This window comes from Lathamus discolor, chromosome 13, assembly GCF_037157495.1.
Source record: "Lathamus discolor isolate bLatDis1 chromosome 13, bLatDis1.hap1, whole genome shotgun sequence".
NCBI classification, from domain to species: Eukaryota; Metazoa; Chordata; class Aves; order Psittaciformes; family Psittacidae; genus Lathamus; species Lathamus discolor.
This window is the reverse complement of record NC_088896.1, coordinates 8,631,355-8,646,715: the sequence shown is the minus strand read 5'-3', so window position 1 is coordinate 8,646,715 and position 15,361 is coordinate 8,631,355. Positions and strand designations below refer to the sequence as shown.

General features: G+C 45.9%; 1 protein-coding gene across 7 annotated transcripts in view; it reads right to left on the bottom strand.

Annotated features, from left to right (window-relative positions):
- RAB11FIP4 (RAB11 family interacting protein 4) overlaps positions 1-15,361 on the bottom strand; it is a 114,668-nt gene that overhangs the window by 17,584 nt on the left and 81,723 nt on the right. For 5 of the 7 annotated variants that reach the window (XM_065694144.1, XM_065694145.1, XM_065694148.1 and 2 more), the window contains one exon: positions 558-781. In XM_065694144.1, the coding sequence (XP_065550216.1) occupies positions 558-781 (224 nt within the window). Of the gene's footprint in view, positions 1-557; positions 782-12,650; positions 12,752-15,361 lie in introns of those variants that run through there. The other 2 variants (XM_065694147.1, XM_065694146.1) reach the window with 2 other exon arrangements.

Sequence of the window (15,361 nt, the reverse complement as noted above, 5' to 3'; positions counted from 1 at the left end):
TTACACACACACATGCCAGGACACCCTCTGTTAAACACAATTTACTGTTGCACACTAAAAGCTATGGAAAATTAGAAACACATAGAATTAACTTGGTATATGGAGTAGCAAAGTGAATCTGCAGAGCCCACATCTTCAGGTAACTGGATGTGCAAAAGACCAAAGCATAATTCCTCATATTGCACCACTCTGAAGGGAGTATTGCTTTTAATTCCAGCATATGAAGGTTATGGGAACACAAAAGATCCTAAGTTTTGGGGGATGCTAATGGAGTGATCCATTCTGGAGAGACCAAACACTTTCCCTTCAACACACAACATGCAAGTCCCATGAGTGCTCACAGAACACGCCAGAAGGACCCAGGGCTGAGACTGTCTAAGCCACTTAGAGGACCGGGACATCCATCTCCCTTACTGTAAAAAGCTATTTAGTTTCTAAATCCTTCAGGCATCCTCAGCCTCCCACAGTAGAGATTAGTCACATAAAGGCTCCTTCCTCCCTGGTCCTTTTGCACATGCCTCAGAACAGGGCTGCCATGAGGCACAACCATCACTCACTTGTCACCAGGCAGAAAGAGGCTACCGAGCACAGCATCCTTCTCCTCGCTCCGACACACATCGGAGGCCTCTGAGCTCTGGGCACTCTCAATAGCACTGTCCATGTCAGACTCATGGTGAAGCTCCTGCTGTGCTAGAGTCATCACGTCCTCATCAGGAAAGAGCTCCAACTCGCCGTAGGTGCTTTCGCTGTCCAAGTAGGCACAGTCCTGGATTTCACCACCCTGGCAAGAGAAAAACTGGGAGTCAATTCAGCTCATCCTTCCAGGCAGTTAAGAGGATACAGGAGAAGCAACAATCCGCTCTCTGGATGCCCTGGTAAGCAAGAGTGATACTGAATAAAAGCCATAAAACAGAAAGGCTGATCTGCTTTACCAAGCTGGTTCCTACAAGCCCCTAAGGTAGCTTGCACCTTCCAAAAGGCTCAAATGCAGTCTCTTAACTCTTCTACAGGTGAGGGGGACACAACATCCAGGTATAAAATGCAGTCAGTTTTGCCCTAATTTACTATCAAAATGCACTGCGAGTAGCAAATATTCTCAAAGTTTTTACTATAAAAAGAGGCATCCTTTGAATAATACATGAAGTCACAGAGTTTGGCCTGTGATTAATATTATTAAAGAAAAGCACGCCAGACTTGCCTGTTCACTCTGTCTTTGAGGACAGTTAAAATACATAACATTAAAAAGAATTAGCAGGTGTTAAAACATTTATGGTAAGTTTTGGTGATAATCAAAGATATAACAGACCAGGGGAAAAACAAAAAACAAAAACAAGCCAAAGCCATCTGTTCTTGCCTCCTGGAACCTTGTCTTGATTAAGCAGCAACTAAAATAAGGGAGTAATTCTCATTACTGCAACACTTTGCTCTTGCTGTTCATCCCCTCCCTTCCCTTCTTGCCCTATGAACACTCACAATAAGCCAAGATAAGCTGTTTTCTTTGTGCTTGTCCCTGAGGGACAAATAGAAATTCTTAATTAAATAAATAAAGCCTAAGATTTTACCCTGTTCTTTGATAGGGAGCAACACAATACTGCTTAGACAATTCCCATTCAGCATGGCACAACTCATGACTCCAGTGTGAGTCCTGCAAATGCTCTGACCCGGAACTCCACTCCAAAGCTCACCTGCAAGCTCCACAGGCAGCTTTACCGCTGAACCATTGCCAGCAAGTTAAGACAATCGTGCATTTAAAGCTTAACTTACTGGTACAGGTAATGAAGTGTTTCATTCACAGATACACCTCATATTTAGGTGCAACTGTCACCCTGCCCCACTCCTTCCCCAGGAATCCCAAGGCATTGGCAGCCTGGCACCAGCACCAGCTGCCCTTCTGGCAAGCATATTCACAGGGATGCTACTACATGGCACTGCTTGCAGCAGCACAGCTTCAAGGATACTCTCATAGCCTCTGGATACTCCCACACTAGAGCCAGAGGCTTAAATCCCCTTTTGCAGAACCAGTGATGTTCTGTGTAACGACACAGTCTTTTCCCAGTGCCTTTTTCACTTCAACATGAGAGGAGTCAGCAAGAAGCTGCAGCTTTTGAAGATTTGCAAAAATTGCTACTAGAAATGCAGGTCTTGCTTTCCATTTCTTCCCAAAATACCAGTTTCCATGAAAACTCCCAGCATATAGAGCTTTAAGAAATTCAAAACGACCTCATCTGCTCAAATGTAGCTAACTAGTGCACACCTAAGCAGGACAGCTTTACTTGCAGTGTTTGAACCTCTAGGTGCATACTCAGAGAAGGTATCTGGATGCTTCTGTAGCTGAGCTTTCAACAGGTCTTCCAGACACACAAGTAACATCAGTAAGATACTTCAGCATTATACAATAATAAGCATATGTGTATGTGTCTTCTCCCACTTTTCCATGCCAGCCTTATTAAGCCTGAAACTTTTCTTTGGTACTGCTCCAAGACATGTCCAAAAGCGTTCATTCTTGGTCTATGCTGTGTAGTATTTGTTTAAGCCACCTTCCTCATGCAATCACATTTACAGCTCTGAGCCACAGCATCTTCAGCATGACCATAACCTCTCATCCACAGGGAGCTGGAGACACCAGCCCTGGAGTCTGCCCTGACCCCGCTAAAGCCCCAGGCTCTTCAGCGCATCTTCTGACCTGCATCCTCACAAACAAGCAGGGATAAAGACACTGTTGCTCTTTGTAAAGTACAAGGGGATCTACAAATAGGCAGCACTAGTAGTAAGACATCTATTAGTAAGTGCTGAAAAGGTAAAGACTGCTAAGCACAATTGAGATGTTCCAGAACTATGGAGGAGTGTTTATTCAGCTAACATTTTCCCAAAGTTTGACCCTGCATGCTTAGCCCCACAGGCACAGAGCCCTTGCTCCTCTTAAAAAGTTTAATGCAATAAAGCCCTGACTGATGTTATGGAACTGCACCAGCTGGTAAAAGTCTGCTCCAGGAGGAAAAGAGAGGCATGGAACACACAGTGAATCCCTGAAACAGGAGTTTCAGGGAGTAAAGAAAGAAACATCTCCTGCCCAGCCCTACCCAGCATATCTTTTTCAGAGGTCTGGGAGAAGTCTCTGCTTCAGCAAGTTTTGATAGCAGGAAAAATCTCACTGGTATCAAAAAAAATTAACACAAGAAAGTAAGGTCAAGATGCTCATGAAAAACTCCCTTTTTATTCCCTGTAGCTAACACCACACATTTGCTTTTTCTAATAATAGCAGCCTAAATGCTCTTTTAAAAAAAAGTCCATTAGCAATTAAATGTGCAGTGTCATCTCTAAAGGCTGAAGGCTCACTCTTCTTTCCTGTCACTTTCTGGTGATGTAACCATCACACATTTACTTGCATTAGAGCACTGATTTACAGCTACAGCACAGACTGCACCTTACCATGCTGGTCAGTACCATGTATTCATTTGCAAAGTGTAATTGCTCTGCTCCTAAACTTTCACTTCTAAGCCCCATTGTAAAAAAAAGAAATGAGCTTTTGGAGGTAATGACCCACCATAAGCCTGAACACCTGCTTTACAGCTTCTGAAATGTTTCACTGCAAGACTTGGAACCCCTCCTGCAAGCTGGTCCTCCCTTCTGCTGATCCCATCCTCAAGCTGTGGGGAGCTCAGGACTGATAGGGACAGGAGAATCAAGAACATGGGTCTGCCAAGCTTCTTTGAGGAACTCCCTCTCCCTCAGCTGCCCTCTGCTGCTTCCTCATAGCAGGAAAAGCAAGGGCCACACAGCATACCCAATCCCAGGCTGCCAGCCCTCATCTTCTACACGTATCTGGCACCTCCTCACAGATGTGTACAAACAAAGAGGACCATTAGGAAGCACATCTCGGCTGCATCCGCTGCTTATTGATGCTTTTAAATGCTCCAGCTCTCCCTGCAATGAGGGCTAATGATCACTGTCTCATCAAGATGTACAGAAACCAAGCCCAATGACCATCCTGCGCTGAAGCCTGCATGACTGTTTTCTGTGGGTAGGAACTGCATGCTTAGCTATTAAGAGCTTAGGGGTGGGGAATTACTACACCACTAATAATGCAGTGTTTCCAAGGACAAGAACACCTCTGATGGGCAGCACAGAAATCCTGCAAAGCATGCAACTTGGATATCACCTCTTCAGCCTTCAGTGCAACTGTCACAATTACACACTTCAAGTTTTCCTTCTGTAGCTTGAATTACCAGTAGAAGAAAACAGACAAAGCACCTTTGAAACAACTTAAGGAAGCTGCTACAAGAAGTCAGAATTGGGGCATGTCATTAGTAAACACTATACAGGCATCCACACCTTACTGACTAAAGCAGCAAGATATTTAAAGCTCAGCGACCACAGTTTCTTACAGTACTGTACTTTCAATGGTGCCATCCAGCACAGGGTGCTTACAGACCACACCCAAGGAAATTAAACTCTTAAAAAATAAAGAAAAATGAAAGGCTGATTGCACAGCCTAACACCTCAAATTATTCCTTCACAGTTCTGGTATCTTACAGTACTTCATGTACCAAATTCGAGGTTGGCAAGAACAAATGTTATTCAAGTAGCCTTTAAAGAGCCAACTTGATTTTAAATAGTACGTTAAAGATTAGGAGACACTTCTGTCCTGAGTCGTTTGTTTCCAATATACATGCTATCAGTTGAAACCTCTAAAGAGAATGAGGTTCTGACGACATGAATATGAATCACTGTTCTCATTCTGGTAGGCAGTTCCTGTCTTTGTTGGCTGACTTAAAAGCGATGAAGTTGCAGCTTATGATCTTGGAAGATTCACATAAAAAAAAAAATCCAAAACAAACCTAGAACAACAAAACCAATGAATGATAAAACAGCACCACCACAACATAGCTGCGGGTAGCTTTAAAGCAGTAAGTACTTTGCACTTTATCTAATCGGATGCTCAAGATAACTCCAAGTGCTTCACAGGCAGTCAGCCAGACACTTGTATAGCAACTGTTGAATATTCAGCAACAGTTTGCTCTATAGAAGCACCTGCTGCCCCAAGATCCAAGGCCACTTCACACAAACTAATGAATTCCCTTCCTCAAAAGAGACAATTGTGTGGCTGCATTGAAGCCAGATGAGTAAGCAGAGCCTGCTTTTGCCCAGCCACCCTAAACAGAAGCAGGAGCCAGAAGACAGCAATTGCCATGGATTTCTTCTGATCCTTGTGGGGCAAGAAAGCAGCGTCAGCATTAGGTAGGTATGGGAATACAGCTCTGCCTTGCCCTGCAGAGACCTGGCTGGGCTTTCCCAGGTTGGAAGCAATCCCTAAAATACCCACACATAAAGCAGCTGAAAGCTAGCAACTTGGTAGACAGGCTACATGACATGCCTGCATCAATACATTCATGCTGAAGAGCAAGCCCAGTTAAAATTTGCTCCCGTCACAGCCAAATCATTAGCACCTCTGACATTTAGACAACCTCCCAGTATTCCAGAAGAGACAGGGAATTAAAAACAGGATCCAAGTCTCCCACCACCCAGCAATTTGATTAGTAAGAGCTGGAACAATCACACATGACCAGACACAAGAAATGCCATGGCACTTCCCTCACCAGGATCATGCCCCTAACCTGCACTCATCCAACAAGCTCGATCTGCTAGCTGTGGGACAGATGCAGTTCCACCCGTGCACCCTTCCCATCAAGTCTGCTCCCAGCAAAAGTGCAGGAAACGTCACCTCACCACAACTGGAAGGGAAGGGGTGCCATGTGGAGGCATGCCAGGCTTGGCAGCCTCAGATGAAATGCTACTTACTTCTGCACATCCATCACAGAGAAAACACAGGCACTCTCATCTTTATTTATGCAGCCACTGCATTGGAAGGCAAGTATTCTTGTAATTACTGGGTAATAAAGAAGGGTGTGAAGTGTTTCTCACCAATGTGTTTTAGAAACATGCCACTCCTCTCCAAAGATTGCGTATTTACACCAAGTGGGCGATGGTTAAAGCACATTCTCCCCCACCATGTTTCCATTCCTTCTCAGTTGTCAGGCAGAGGTAGGGAGATGCTGATCTACCCTTTGATCTGAGAATGGGAGAAACTCTCCAAGAGGAAAATGCAGAAGCATCAAGCGAGACCACACCTCTGCATCTGTATCCGTAAGGAAGCTGAGCAAGCTCTGCTGAGCTCAAGGCAGAGCAGTGGCTGCTGCACACAGCAATGCAGCTGGCAGGTAGGTTGATGGGGGAGGGAGGAAGCCATAGAAACTGCTTCCACCTCCTGCTGCAGCACGCAAGACCAAGTCTCCCCGCATAGCTGGGAGTTTAAAGTCTCGCCAAGTTCGAGATGAATGTGCAGAGCTATTTTACTAAGCTGTCCAAATAAGAAGCTGGTTTAGGGCCATAAGTTAGTTTGTTCAATGCAATAGCTTCTTCTGACTGTTTAATTACTCAAATCTCAAACCTGAAGCTCAGTTTCTGCCAATGCTTCACACACTGCTGCTGTGGGTATTGGAAGGGACTTCTAGAGGCAAGTTTAATCCTAAAATCCATGTCTATAATCAAGTGCTAGACAGCACCCTGGAAAGCTCATGAGGAGTCCCCAGACAGAGGGTGAGCTATGCCTGTGTTGCAGTGCACTGCCAGTCGCATTTCCTTCCCTCAAGACAACATTTGTATCTGACACAATTGTGCAATTCAAGGACAACAGGTCTTGATTGAAAGATCAAGCTTCAGCTTCTGGGCTGTTCACACTGAACCACAGGAGCAGAGGGCACAGAGTTTCTGAAAGGCTGCTTTGTGCTCTGGATAGGAAGTTCAAAGTGACGTGCCTTTTCCAAGGCAGAGGAGAAAGGCAGTGTGCAGCCTGGAGCCAGCCAGGGAGCGGCAGGAGTCAAGAGTGTTTACCTGTCACTCTAATTGGCCATAATAGACATGCCAAACCTCATCATGCACAGGGGCTAGATCCAGGCACTCCTTTTCACAGGTCATTGTTTATGCTCTGAAAGTTTTAACATTAAAAGACTTTAGCAGGCTGCTAATTTGATCCTCTGAAGACAGTGGAAAGAAGGGGGGGGGGGGATAAATTCTTTCCAATTACTTTGAAGTTGTGTCCTGTCACTCCCTGTGCTGCTTCCCACTACTATCACATACATACATGGCTATGACAGAATCATAGAATCATAGAATAGTTAGGGTTGGAAAGGACCTCAAGATCATCCAGTTCCAACCCCCCTGCCATGGACAGGGACACTAAACCATCCCACCCAAGGCTTCATCCAACCTGGCCTTGAACACTGCCACAGATTGAGCACTCACAACCCCTCTGGGCAACCGATTCCAGTGCCTCACCACCCTAACAGGAAAGAATTTCCTCCTTATATCCAATCTAAACTTCCCCTGTTTAAGTTTTAACCCGTTACCCCTTGTCCTGTCACTACAGTCCCTGACGAAGAGTCCATCCCCAGCATCCATATAGGCCCCCTTCAGGTACTGGAAGGCTGCTATGAGGTCTCCATGCAGTCTTCTCCAGGCTAAACAGCCCTAACTTCCTCAGCCTGTCTTCATACGGGAGGTGCTCCAGTCCCCTGATCATCCTCGTGGCCCTCCTCTGGACTTGTTCCAGAAGTTCCATGTCGTTTTTACGCTGAGGACACCAGAACTGCACACAATGCTCCAGGTGAGGTCTCACAAGAGCAGAGTAGAGGGGCAGGATCGCCTCTTTCGACCTGCTGGTCACGCTCCTTTTCATGCGGCCCAGGATACGGTTGGTTTCTGGGCTGCGAGCGCACACTGCAGCCGGCCCATGTTCATTTTCTCATCGACCAGCACCCCCAAGTCCTTCTCCGCAGGGCTGCTCTGAATCTCTTCTTTGCCCAATCTGTAGCTGTGCCTGGGACTGCTCCGACCCAGGCATAGGACCTTGCACTTGTCATGGATAAACTTCATAAGGCTGGCATCAGCCCACCTCAGAAGCGTGTCAAGGTCCCTCTGGATGGCATCCCTTCCCTCCAGCATATCAACGGGCTATCATACCCACCACTGGAGGCTCAAAGCAAGGAGCAGCAGAAGAAAACATCTTAGCCTGTGGCATTAGCAACAAGTACATTCCCTTCACCTTCAACATGGACAGGCACAGCACACCAACCACTTGAGTTCAGAGTAAAACCCACCGGATTCTTTGGGACCTTGTTCCAACACTGAGCTACAAGACAGTTTCCATTCTCTTTCACATACCCAGAAGAAGAGGTGCAAAGTGGCACCATGCTGGTGTATCATGAGGTGTCATAAACATCACTCTCAAAGTGTCCACTCCAGTAAGAGCAGGAACTAATTACACAAAAAAGTCTCCGCTAACAATGCAAAATGCTTTTGACTGTGCAAGCTGCTAGACATCTGCAGACTGGTACCACAGCCCTTCCAATACAGTGAACTGCCCCCATCAGGTAATTGCCACCCCATCCCAGGGCAGGGCACCCACATCAGGCAGCTGCATGTTGAGAGGAGCTGTGGTCAGCTCAGCATCAGCTTTGTGGTATGCAAAGGGATGCTGCAGCTCTTGGTTTAAAAAAGGTGGTAAACAACCAATGAAAATGATTTGCCTGAAAAGATCTGCACAGCAGATAACAAATATGACATAATTAACCCTCTTGAGAAGCCTCTGCCTTGAGATGAGACAACCTCTTTCTATTTTTAAGAACAGAACAGCAGTGACAGAAAAGAAACCAGAAAATGGCAAACTCTCACCACGGATCCTTTCCTGGGACAGCTCCTGTTAAACCAGCCCCTCTGGCCAACAGGGCCAGTGAAGGCAGTGCTGGTACATCACAAACAGCAGCATTTATTGTCATATTGGTGTGGTTGGTAACAAATTAATAAGACTGCTGGACACCACAGAGCCAACCACAGGCCAGATGTCACCATGTTCCTCACACAAAGGAAACACAGCTGCAGTTCATAGTCACAGGCACTCCAAAGACACCCCGTATGGACCAGCCTTAGGACAAAGATTAGGTCAGATTATTTTGAAGCAACACTACAACCTGGTCTAGTAGAAGGTGTCCCTGCCTGTGGCAAGGCAGCTGGAACTAGCTGATCTTTAAGGTCCCTTCTAACCCAAACCATTCTGTGATTCTATACCATGTCAGAGAGAGCTGGAGGCTGCTTGCGAAGGAAAGTCTTTAAGCCTAAAGCATAGTCCATTACCCTTCTCAGTCCAGCTCCTTAATTAAGCAAGTCTGTAAGTTACAGGATGCTCTTTGCAACTGGTGCTTGCTGCTCAGAAGACTGCTGAGCTCACATACTAACTTGTTTTCTTTGACAAGCCTCAAGGTCACCCAAGCAGGTACTCAGTAAATAGCAAAAACTTGCTTCATTCTTCCTCACGGGTGTCGCAGGCAAATGGGTGAAGAGCATCCTGAGCAGACATAGAGCTTCTCCAGCCTGAGGCTAGGGGAAGAGGAGGGTACTCCTGGTACTTCCAGAGTAACACTAGGCACAAACAGCCTAAGAACAAGAAGCTGCTCCAGGGAGGAACAGTTCCAAGCGAATTGTTCACAGGAACCCTGGTCAAACTCCATTTCCCCTAAGAATTTGGAAGGTATAATATTTGCATTTCTTCTCTATACTACTGCAAGTGAGGCCTCCATTAAACACAAAGAAATAAAAGACATTTAAAGAAAGGCAAAGAAAGTAAAATTTTTGCCTTGCAAATCATACTTGTGTCTTTCCACCCACCCAGGTTAGATTACACTGCAGCCTCCAGAGAGGAAGCATGATTGGAGAATGGGAGCAATTTCAGACCCTAAGAGGCACAGAAACATCTTGAGTTTCCCCAGCACAGTAAGAAATCCAGCTATGCTTGATGTGCAGTTTATGTTGGCAAGCAGAGGAAAAGTATTAAGGATGTGGCTTTGCTCTAGTTTATATGGAAACACTTCCAAGAGCTCACTGGTCACACTGAATGCAGACAAGCCTATAAACTAATTTACTTTATGTTTAAGAAATACTGAAGTAGCTCTGAAGAGTTCTTCATTAGGAGGAGGAAGGAGCTCCGGGACCTTGGCTGCTCTTCAGCTGCTGGTGGGGCAAACCACAGGTTAAGGAGTCTCTGCTGCAGGAATAACTGGAATTGCAGCCTTTAACAAGCAAAGTTCGCAAGCACTGATTTTTAGATATTTTCATTGTCCCTATCTGTTTATAAAAGGCATTTGATTTATTTTTTTAAAGAAAGGCTCTCACATACCTGCTCTTTTATTTTCTTACAATGAAGTGAAAGCACTTAATTGTAGAAGGGCTGCCAAGCACATCATAGTGCTTGACACATGACAAACATAGATTAAAGACCCAGTGATCATAAACTCTGGCACAGCCAACAAACCATGTTTTTCACTTACATGGTAAAATACAAAGCATGGCTTATTTTAGAGTTTACAGCTATGTGTAGGCAGGAGATATTTCTACTCTTAACACGTGCACAGACAAAACAGATAGGGACCAAGTAGAAATCACTTACAACAACGTTAGTGTGCACACTGAAAACAAGAATCAAATGGAGTCATATCCAGAGACCCCCTACTAACAACCAGCGGTATTAGCTACAACACAGTGCCCAAAGCGCTGTTTTATGCGTCAGGAAGCACTTACAGAGCCCATCTTATGGTCAGTGCAGCAATCAACCTAAATGACTATAGAAAGAACAAAAGGAATTACATTATTTCGCTGCAATTCAGAATTCAAGGGGTCAACCACCGAAAAATGGCAAGCATTTGAGATTATTAATGTTTGGATAATGGTTAATCTAGCAGCAACCCATGATTAGTTTTATCAGCATTAAAAATATTTCACTAGGACACTTACTCAAAATACTTAAAGAGTTAAGACCAAGGTATGCTCAACACATGTAACATGACTGGTTAATCAATAACTGAAACAAAGCTATTCCATTCTCCTCGCTATTTTGGCATAGTTTTGTTTTGCAGCCTTTGCCCATGGCAAAGATCCCCCAACCACCATGCGGGTGAGAGCCCTGACAAGGCAACCACAGCTGAGAAACATCTGCATATCAGGTGGCTCCTGGGACACTCGCTGCTGTGTGCAGTAATTCTTCAGGTAACAGTTAAATGAAACCCATTAAAAGAGGTCTTAAAACTGCTCAAAGGCTACCACATCTAGCATTGGGAACAACTAAGGCTGCCAAACAGCCAACAGAAATTGCACTGTCTTCTTCTGTACCCAGTTGTGTGAATAATATATCCCCTTCCCCTAGTATCAGAAGGGCCATATGCAGAAAAATCACTTGTCTCGCCAGCGAGTTCACACTTCACTTCTTACTGAGAACAGAGAAATGATTAGGGAATGGCAATCAAGTCCCACCACTGGGGAGCAACCCCATCATTCAGCACACCATCTGACTGGAATAAGGCTATTTTGAACATGAGCAGCCATAACAGCACATCAAAAGGGATCGAAAGAATCACAGATTTTGCTGGCCTAAGGGCTTGAATACAAGTACCATAAAGTACACATTCAGGGAGGCTAATCTGAACCTATTTCAGAAGTGTTCACTCATCTGTCCCTCCTCAACATGAGCAGTTAAATCAGACAAGTAACACAAGGATAAATTATTACCTGTGTGCCCAAAGCCACTAACCTTATAAATCTGCCAGAAATCATGAAGATTATTGCTATTATCCACACAGCAATGTTAAACTGCCACCCAGAAATCAGCACTAGCACAGCACAGAGCAAGGACAGTATTTGGCTGCTGTGGGTTCTCTGCCATAAGGTCACTTCCATGTAACAGAACAGCACAAGTTGTGTCCATTTCAGGGACAGGACAAACAGCTCCAGACCAGGAACTGTTAACACCTCTACCACTGAAAGCTTCAGACGAAGATCTCTGCTATAAACTGCCTTTTGTTGCTGCCAAGCACATACAACACAGGCCCCTCAGAACCCAATACACGAGCGGCAGGACCACTTCACTGATCACATCAGGGTGACACGGGTCCCACACAAGGGCTGCTGTGACAGAACACACTGTGTGACAGCAAATCATTTCTTCCTGGCTATGTCACCAGCACCCCAGAGCTGGCAAATGCATTCATAACCCCAGCTGGGTATTAAAAGCACACAACAATAAGTAATAGCAATTCAAACACATCCCCAGCGCCACAGAAGATAATTGCTGAACACACCCCTTGCTTGCATTCGACCTTAAAAAGTAGTCTCTGCTCCTCTGAGCCTATGAAAGATTTAAAGCGCAGAGACTTGGGCAGCTCCATGTGCTGCAGCAGGCTCGGCGAGGCAAGAAGACTCCCTCCTTCCTCCCCAACGCCCCCATAGAAGCCGAATTCGCCTTTTCCCCCACGTAAAAGCATTACCCTCCAAGCAACACCAAGCCCAACCCCTCAGCCTACATAACCCCGGCGCGAACAACCCCTCCCTCGGCAAACAAGAAACAGCAAACCCGGAGCAATAGGAAGGTTTCAGCGAGGCTTCTCACCCGCACAGCCCCGGGGGAGCGGCCCCACCAACCCCACTTCCCTCACGTCGTAGCCCCGGCGCGGGGATCCCGCTCTGCCCCAAACGGGGCAGAGCGGGATCCCCGCGCCGGGGCTACGACGTGGAAGACCCCAACACCGACACAAAGCTTCCGCCCTCACCACACACGAAGGTACCGACACGCTCCCTCCTTCTCCTCCCGTACCTGCCCCGGCGGCCGGGTCCCCACAGCCCGGCCCTGCCCCTCATGAAGGGGGCGGTGGGCGGAGCCACGCCGCCGGTGGGCGGGAACGGCTGGCGGCGCGCGCGTGTGCCGCCCCGCGGTTGCTAAGCAACGCGATGGCCGGGGGGGGGGGGGGGGGTCCGGTGTTAGGCCCTGAGTAGAGGGGTTCAGCGGGATGAAATGAAATGTGGATTAAACGACGAATAATTATATATATGGATAATATATATATCGATATGAGGGTAGTTTTTCACTGTGAGAAAGATCCAGGGAGACCTTAGAGCAGCTTCGAGTGCCTAAAGGAGCTACAAGAAACCCGGAGAGGGGCTTTTGACAAGGGCCTGTAAGGACAGGACAAAGGGGAATGGCTTTAAGATGAAGGAAGGCTGAGATGAGCTCTTAGGCAGAAGCTGTTCCCTGTGAGGGTGGCAGAGAAGCTGTGGCTGCCCCATCCCTGGCAGTGTTCAAGGCCAGGTTGGATGGGGCTTGGAGCAAGCTGCTCCAGTGGAAGGTGTCTCTGCCTATGGCAGGGATTGGAGCTGGATGAGCTTTAAGGTCCCCTCAACACAAACCATGAATGAAATGAAATAAAATGAAATTAATGAAACGGAAGGAAAAGTGGTGGGAGGCAACAAGAAAGTAGAGATTGAAGTGGGGTGGGAGGGCCTCGAGAGCAGCAGGAGTATCAGGTCCCAGATGGGGACAGTCTCTGGGGACACCAGTGTTCACTCTCATTCCTACAGCTGAGTGATGATCAAGGGCATGTACAGCCTCTGCATGTTGATGGTGCCAGTCTAAAACACCCTCAGTGTGCTACAGAGCAAAAGAGAAGGATTCTGTTAGGAAGCAATGTCTGGTTTGTCCTTGATTCTAATCGCTTCAGTTACAAGATAAAGGAAGGCAAAACAAAAAGGCTGAGAACACTCACACTGCCTTTGTTAATTTGAATTCACTTCACTTCTTAGAAGTTGTGTAACTTCCCTTCTTGCAACACCTCATTAGGATCATGTTTACTGTGCTGTCTGTGCTAATAAAGAAAAGATTAACGAAATAAAATCTGCTTCTGTGGCCCTGCAGTAAGGGAGTCAAAAGGCAGACAGGGGCATTCAAACAAATGCTTTCTGCAGAACTCCTGCCCAGGAGCCAAACGCTGCCCTTACAGACTGTCAGTCTTCTCTGCAGTGTTACACAGGGAAGGAAGCACCAGAGGATAAGGAAATTGTAAGAAAACAGACCAAAGTGAGCACTGACAAGCCCACCAGCTCATACTTCACTCAAACCAGCTCAATGTCGCATGTCCCAGGTCTTGCCTGAGCCTGTTCTCATTTTCATCACAGCCAGAGACTTCTACGTGTAAAATATTGTTATTCGAAAAGGGAAATAAAATAATTTCATAAGCTCAAAGCACTTCATTGAACTTGACCCTTTGCCCAGTTAATTGAAAGAAAAGGAGAAGAATTCTGTCTCTGCCGAACAGAGAAGCATGGGAAGGGTGAGGGGTGCCTTAGGTTTAGTGTAATGAAGTGCAAGAGCAGCAGATGAAAGCAACGTGCACCTGCAGCCAACACCCCCTGCTCTCCTCATGTGTGTGAGGGGTCCCCTGGACTCGGTGGGGCAGGTCCCTGCAGATCCTGGGCTCCCTGCGGTGGTACCAGGGCTCTGGAGCCTTCGTGTTCAGGAGCTCTGCCAGGAAGCTGAGCAGAAGCTGATACTGAGCAGTGTACCAGAGATCAAACCCACTTCCCAGACATCCTCCTATTCACTAACCTGAATTCACAGGAAAGCCATTTTTACTAGACAGATGTGGGGACGGACAACTTCACTGCTCACTGAATAGGACACTTCTAAAACCTGAGTTTCCTTTTAGTAGTCATTTTGAAAGAGACAGATGTGTATGAGGGGCTCATTGCAGAGGAAATAACAATCATAAATAGAATAATTACTTGCACGGTACATTTTTTAATGGTTTCCTGAAAGATGCAAGCAGGGAGAGTTTGTATTGTTACACAGAGCAGGCAGTATTACAGCACATTGTAAATGGTTCCTGATACTTGCAGGATGATTAGCCAACAACTTTCAATAGCTTGTGGCGAGCAAAGTGTAAAATAGATGTTTTACAGATAAAGCAGAAACAGTCAAAATGGATATTATAATAGAGATGTAAGAACAACCATAACTGTTTGTTTCACCTGATGAATGTATTACTGAGTATGCCACTCAGGACTGTGCCACTTATTACACAGTAATAATTGAGAAGGAATAAATGTCTCATTGATAGAATTGTTCCTCAATAAAGGTCCTAGAAAAGGTACAGGTTTTAGGCAATCACTTCTTATTAAGAAAAGACTGCATAAAAAATGTATTAAATAATAATCATAGCTATAATAGAGGTCCACTTCTCACTTCATTAAAGCTAAGCCTTAAGTGGAGATTGTTATAGGCTGGCTTTGATCTCCATTGAGATCAAAACCTTATTTTTTACATATTTCATGGTAAAGTGATAATCTCCTGTGTAATATGACTTATGATTTGTTTCCTACAAAGTGAAAAGCTGTGCACGCTGTCAGCATGGCAGGTGGCCATCACTGCCTTCTGGAGGAATAGAACTGTATCTGGATTGACACAGACCTTTAGCTGCTTCATGTGTAA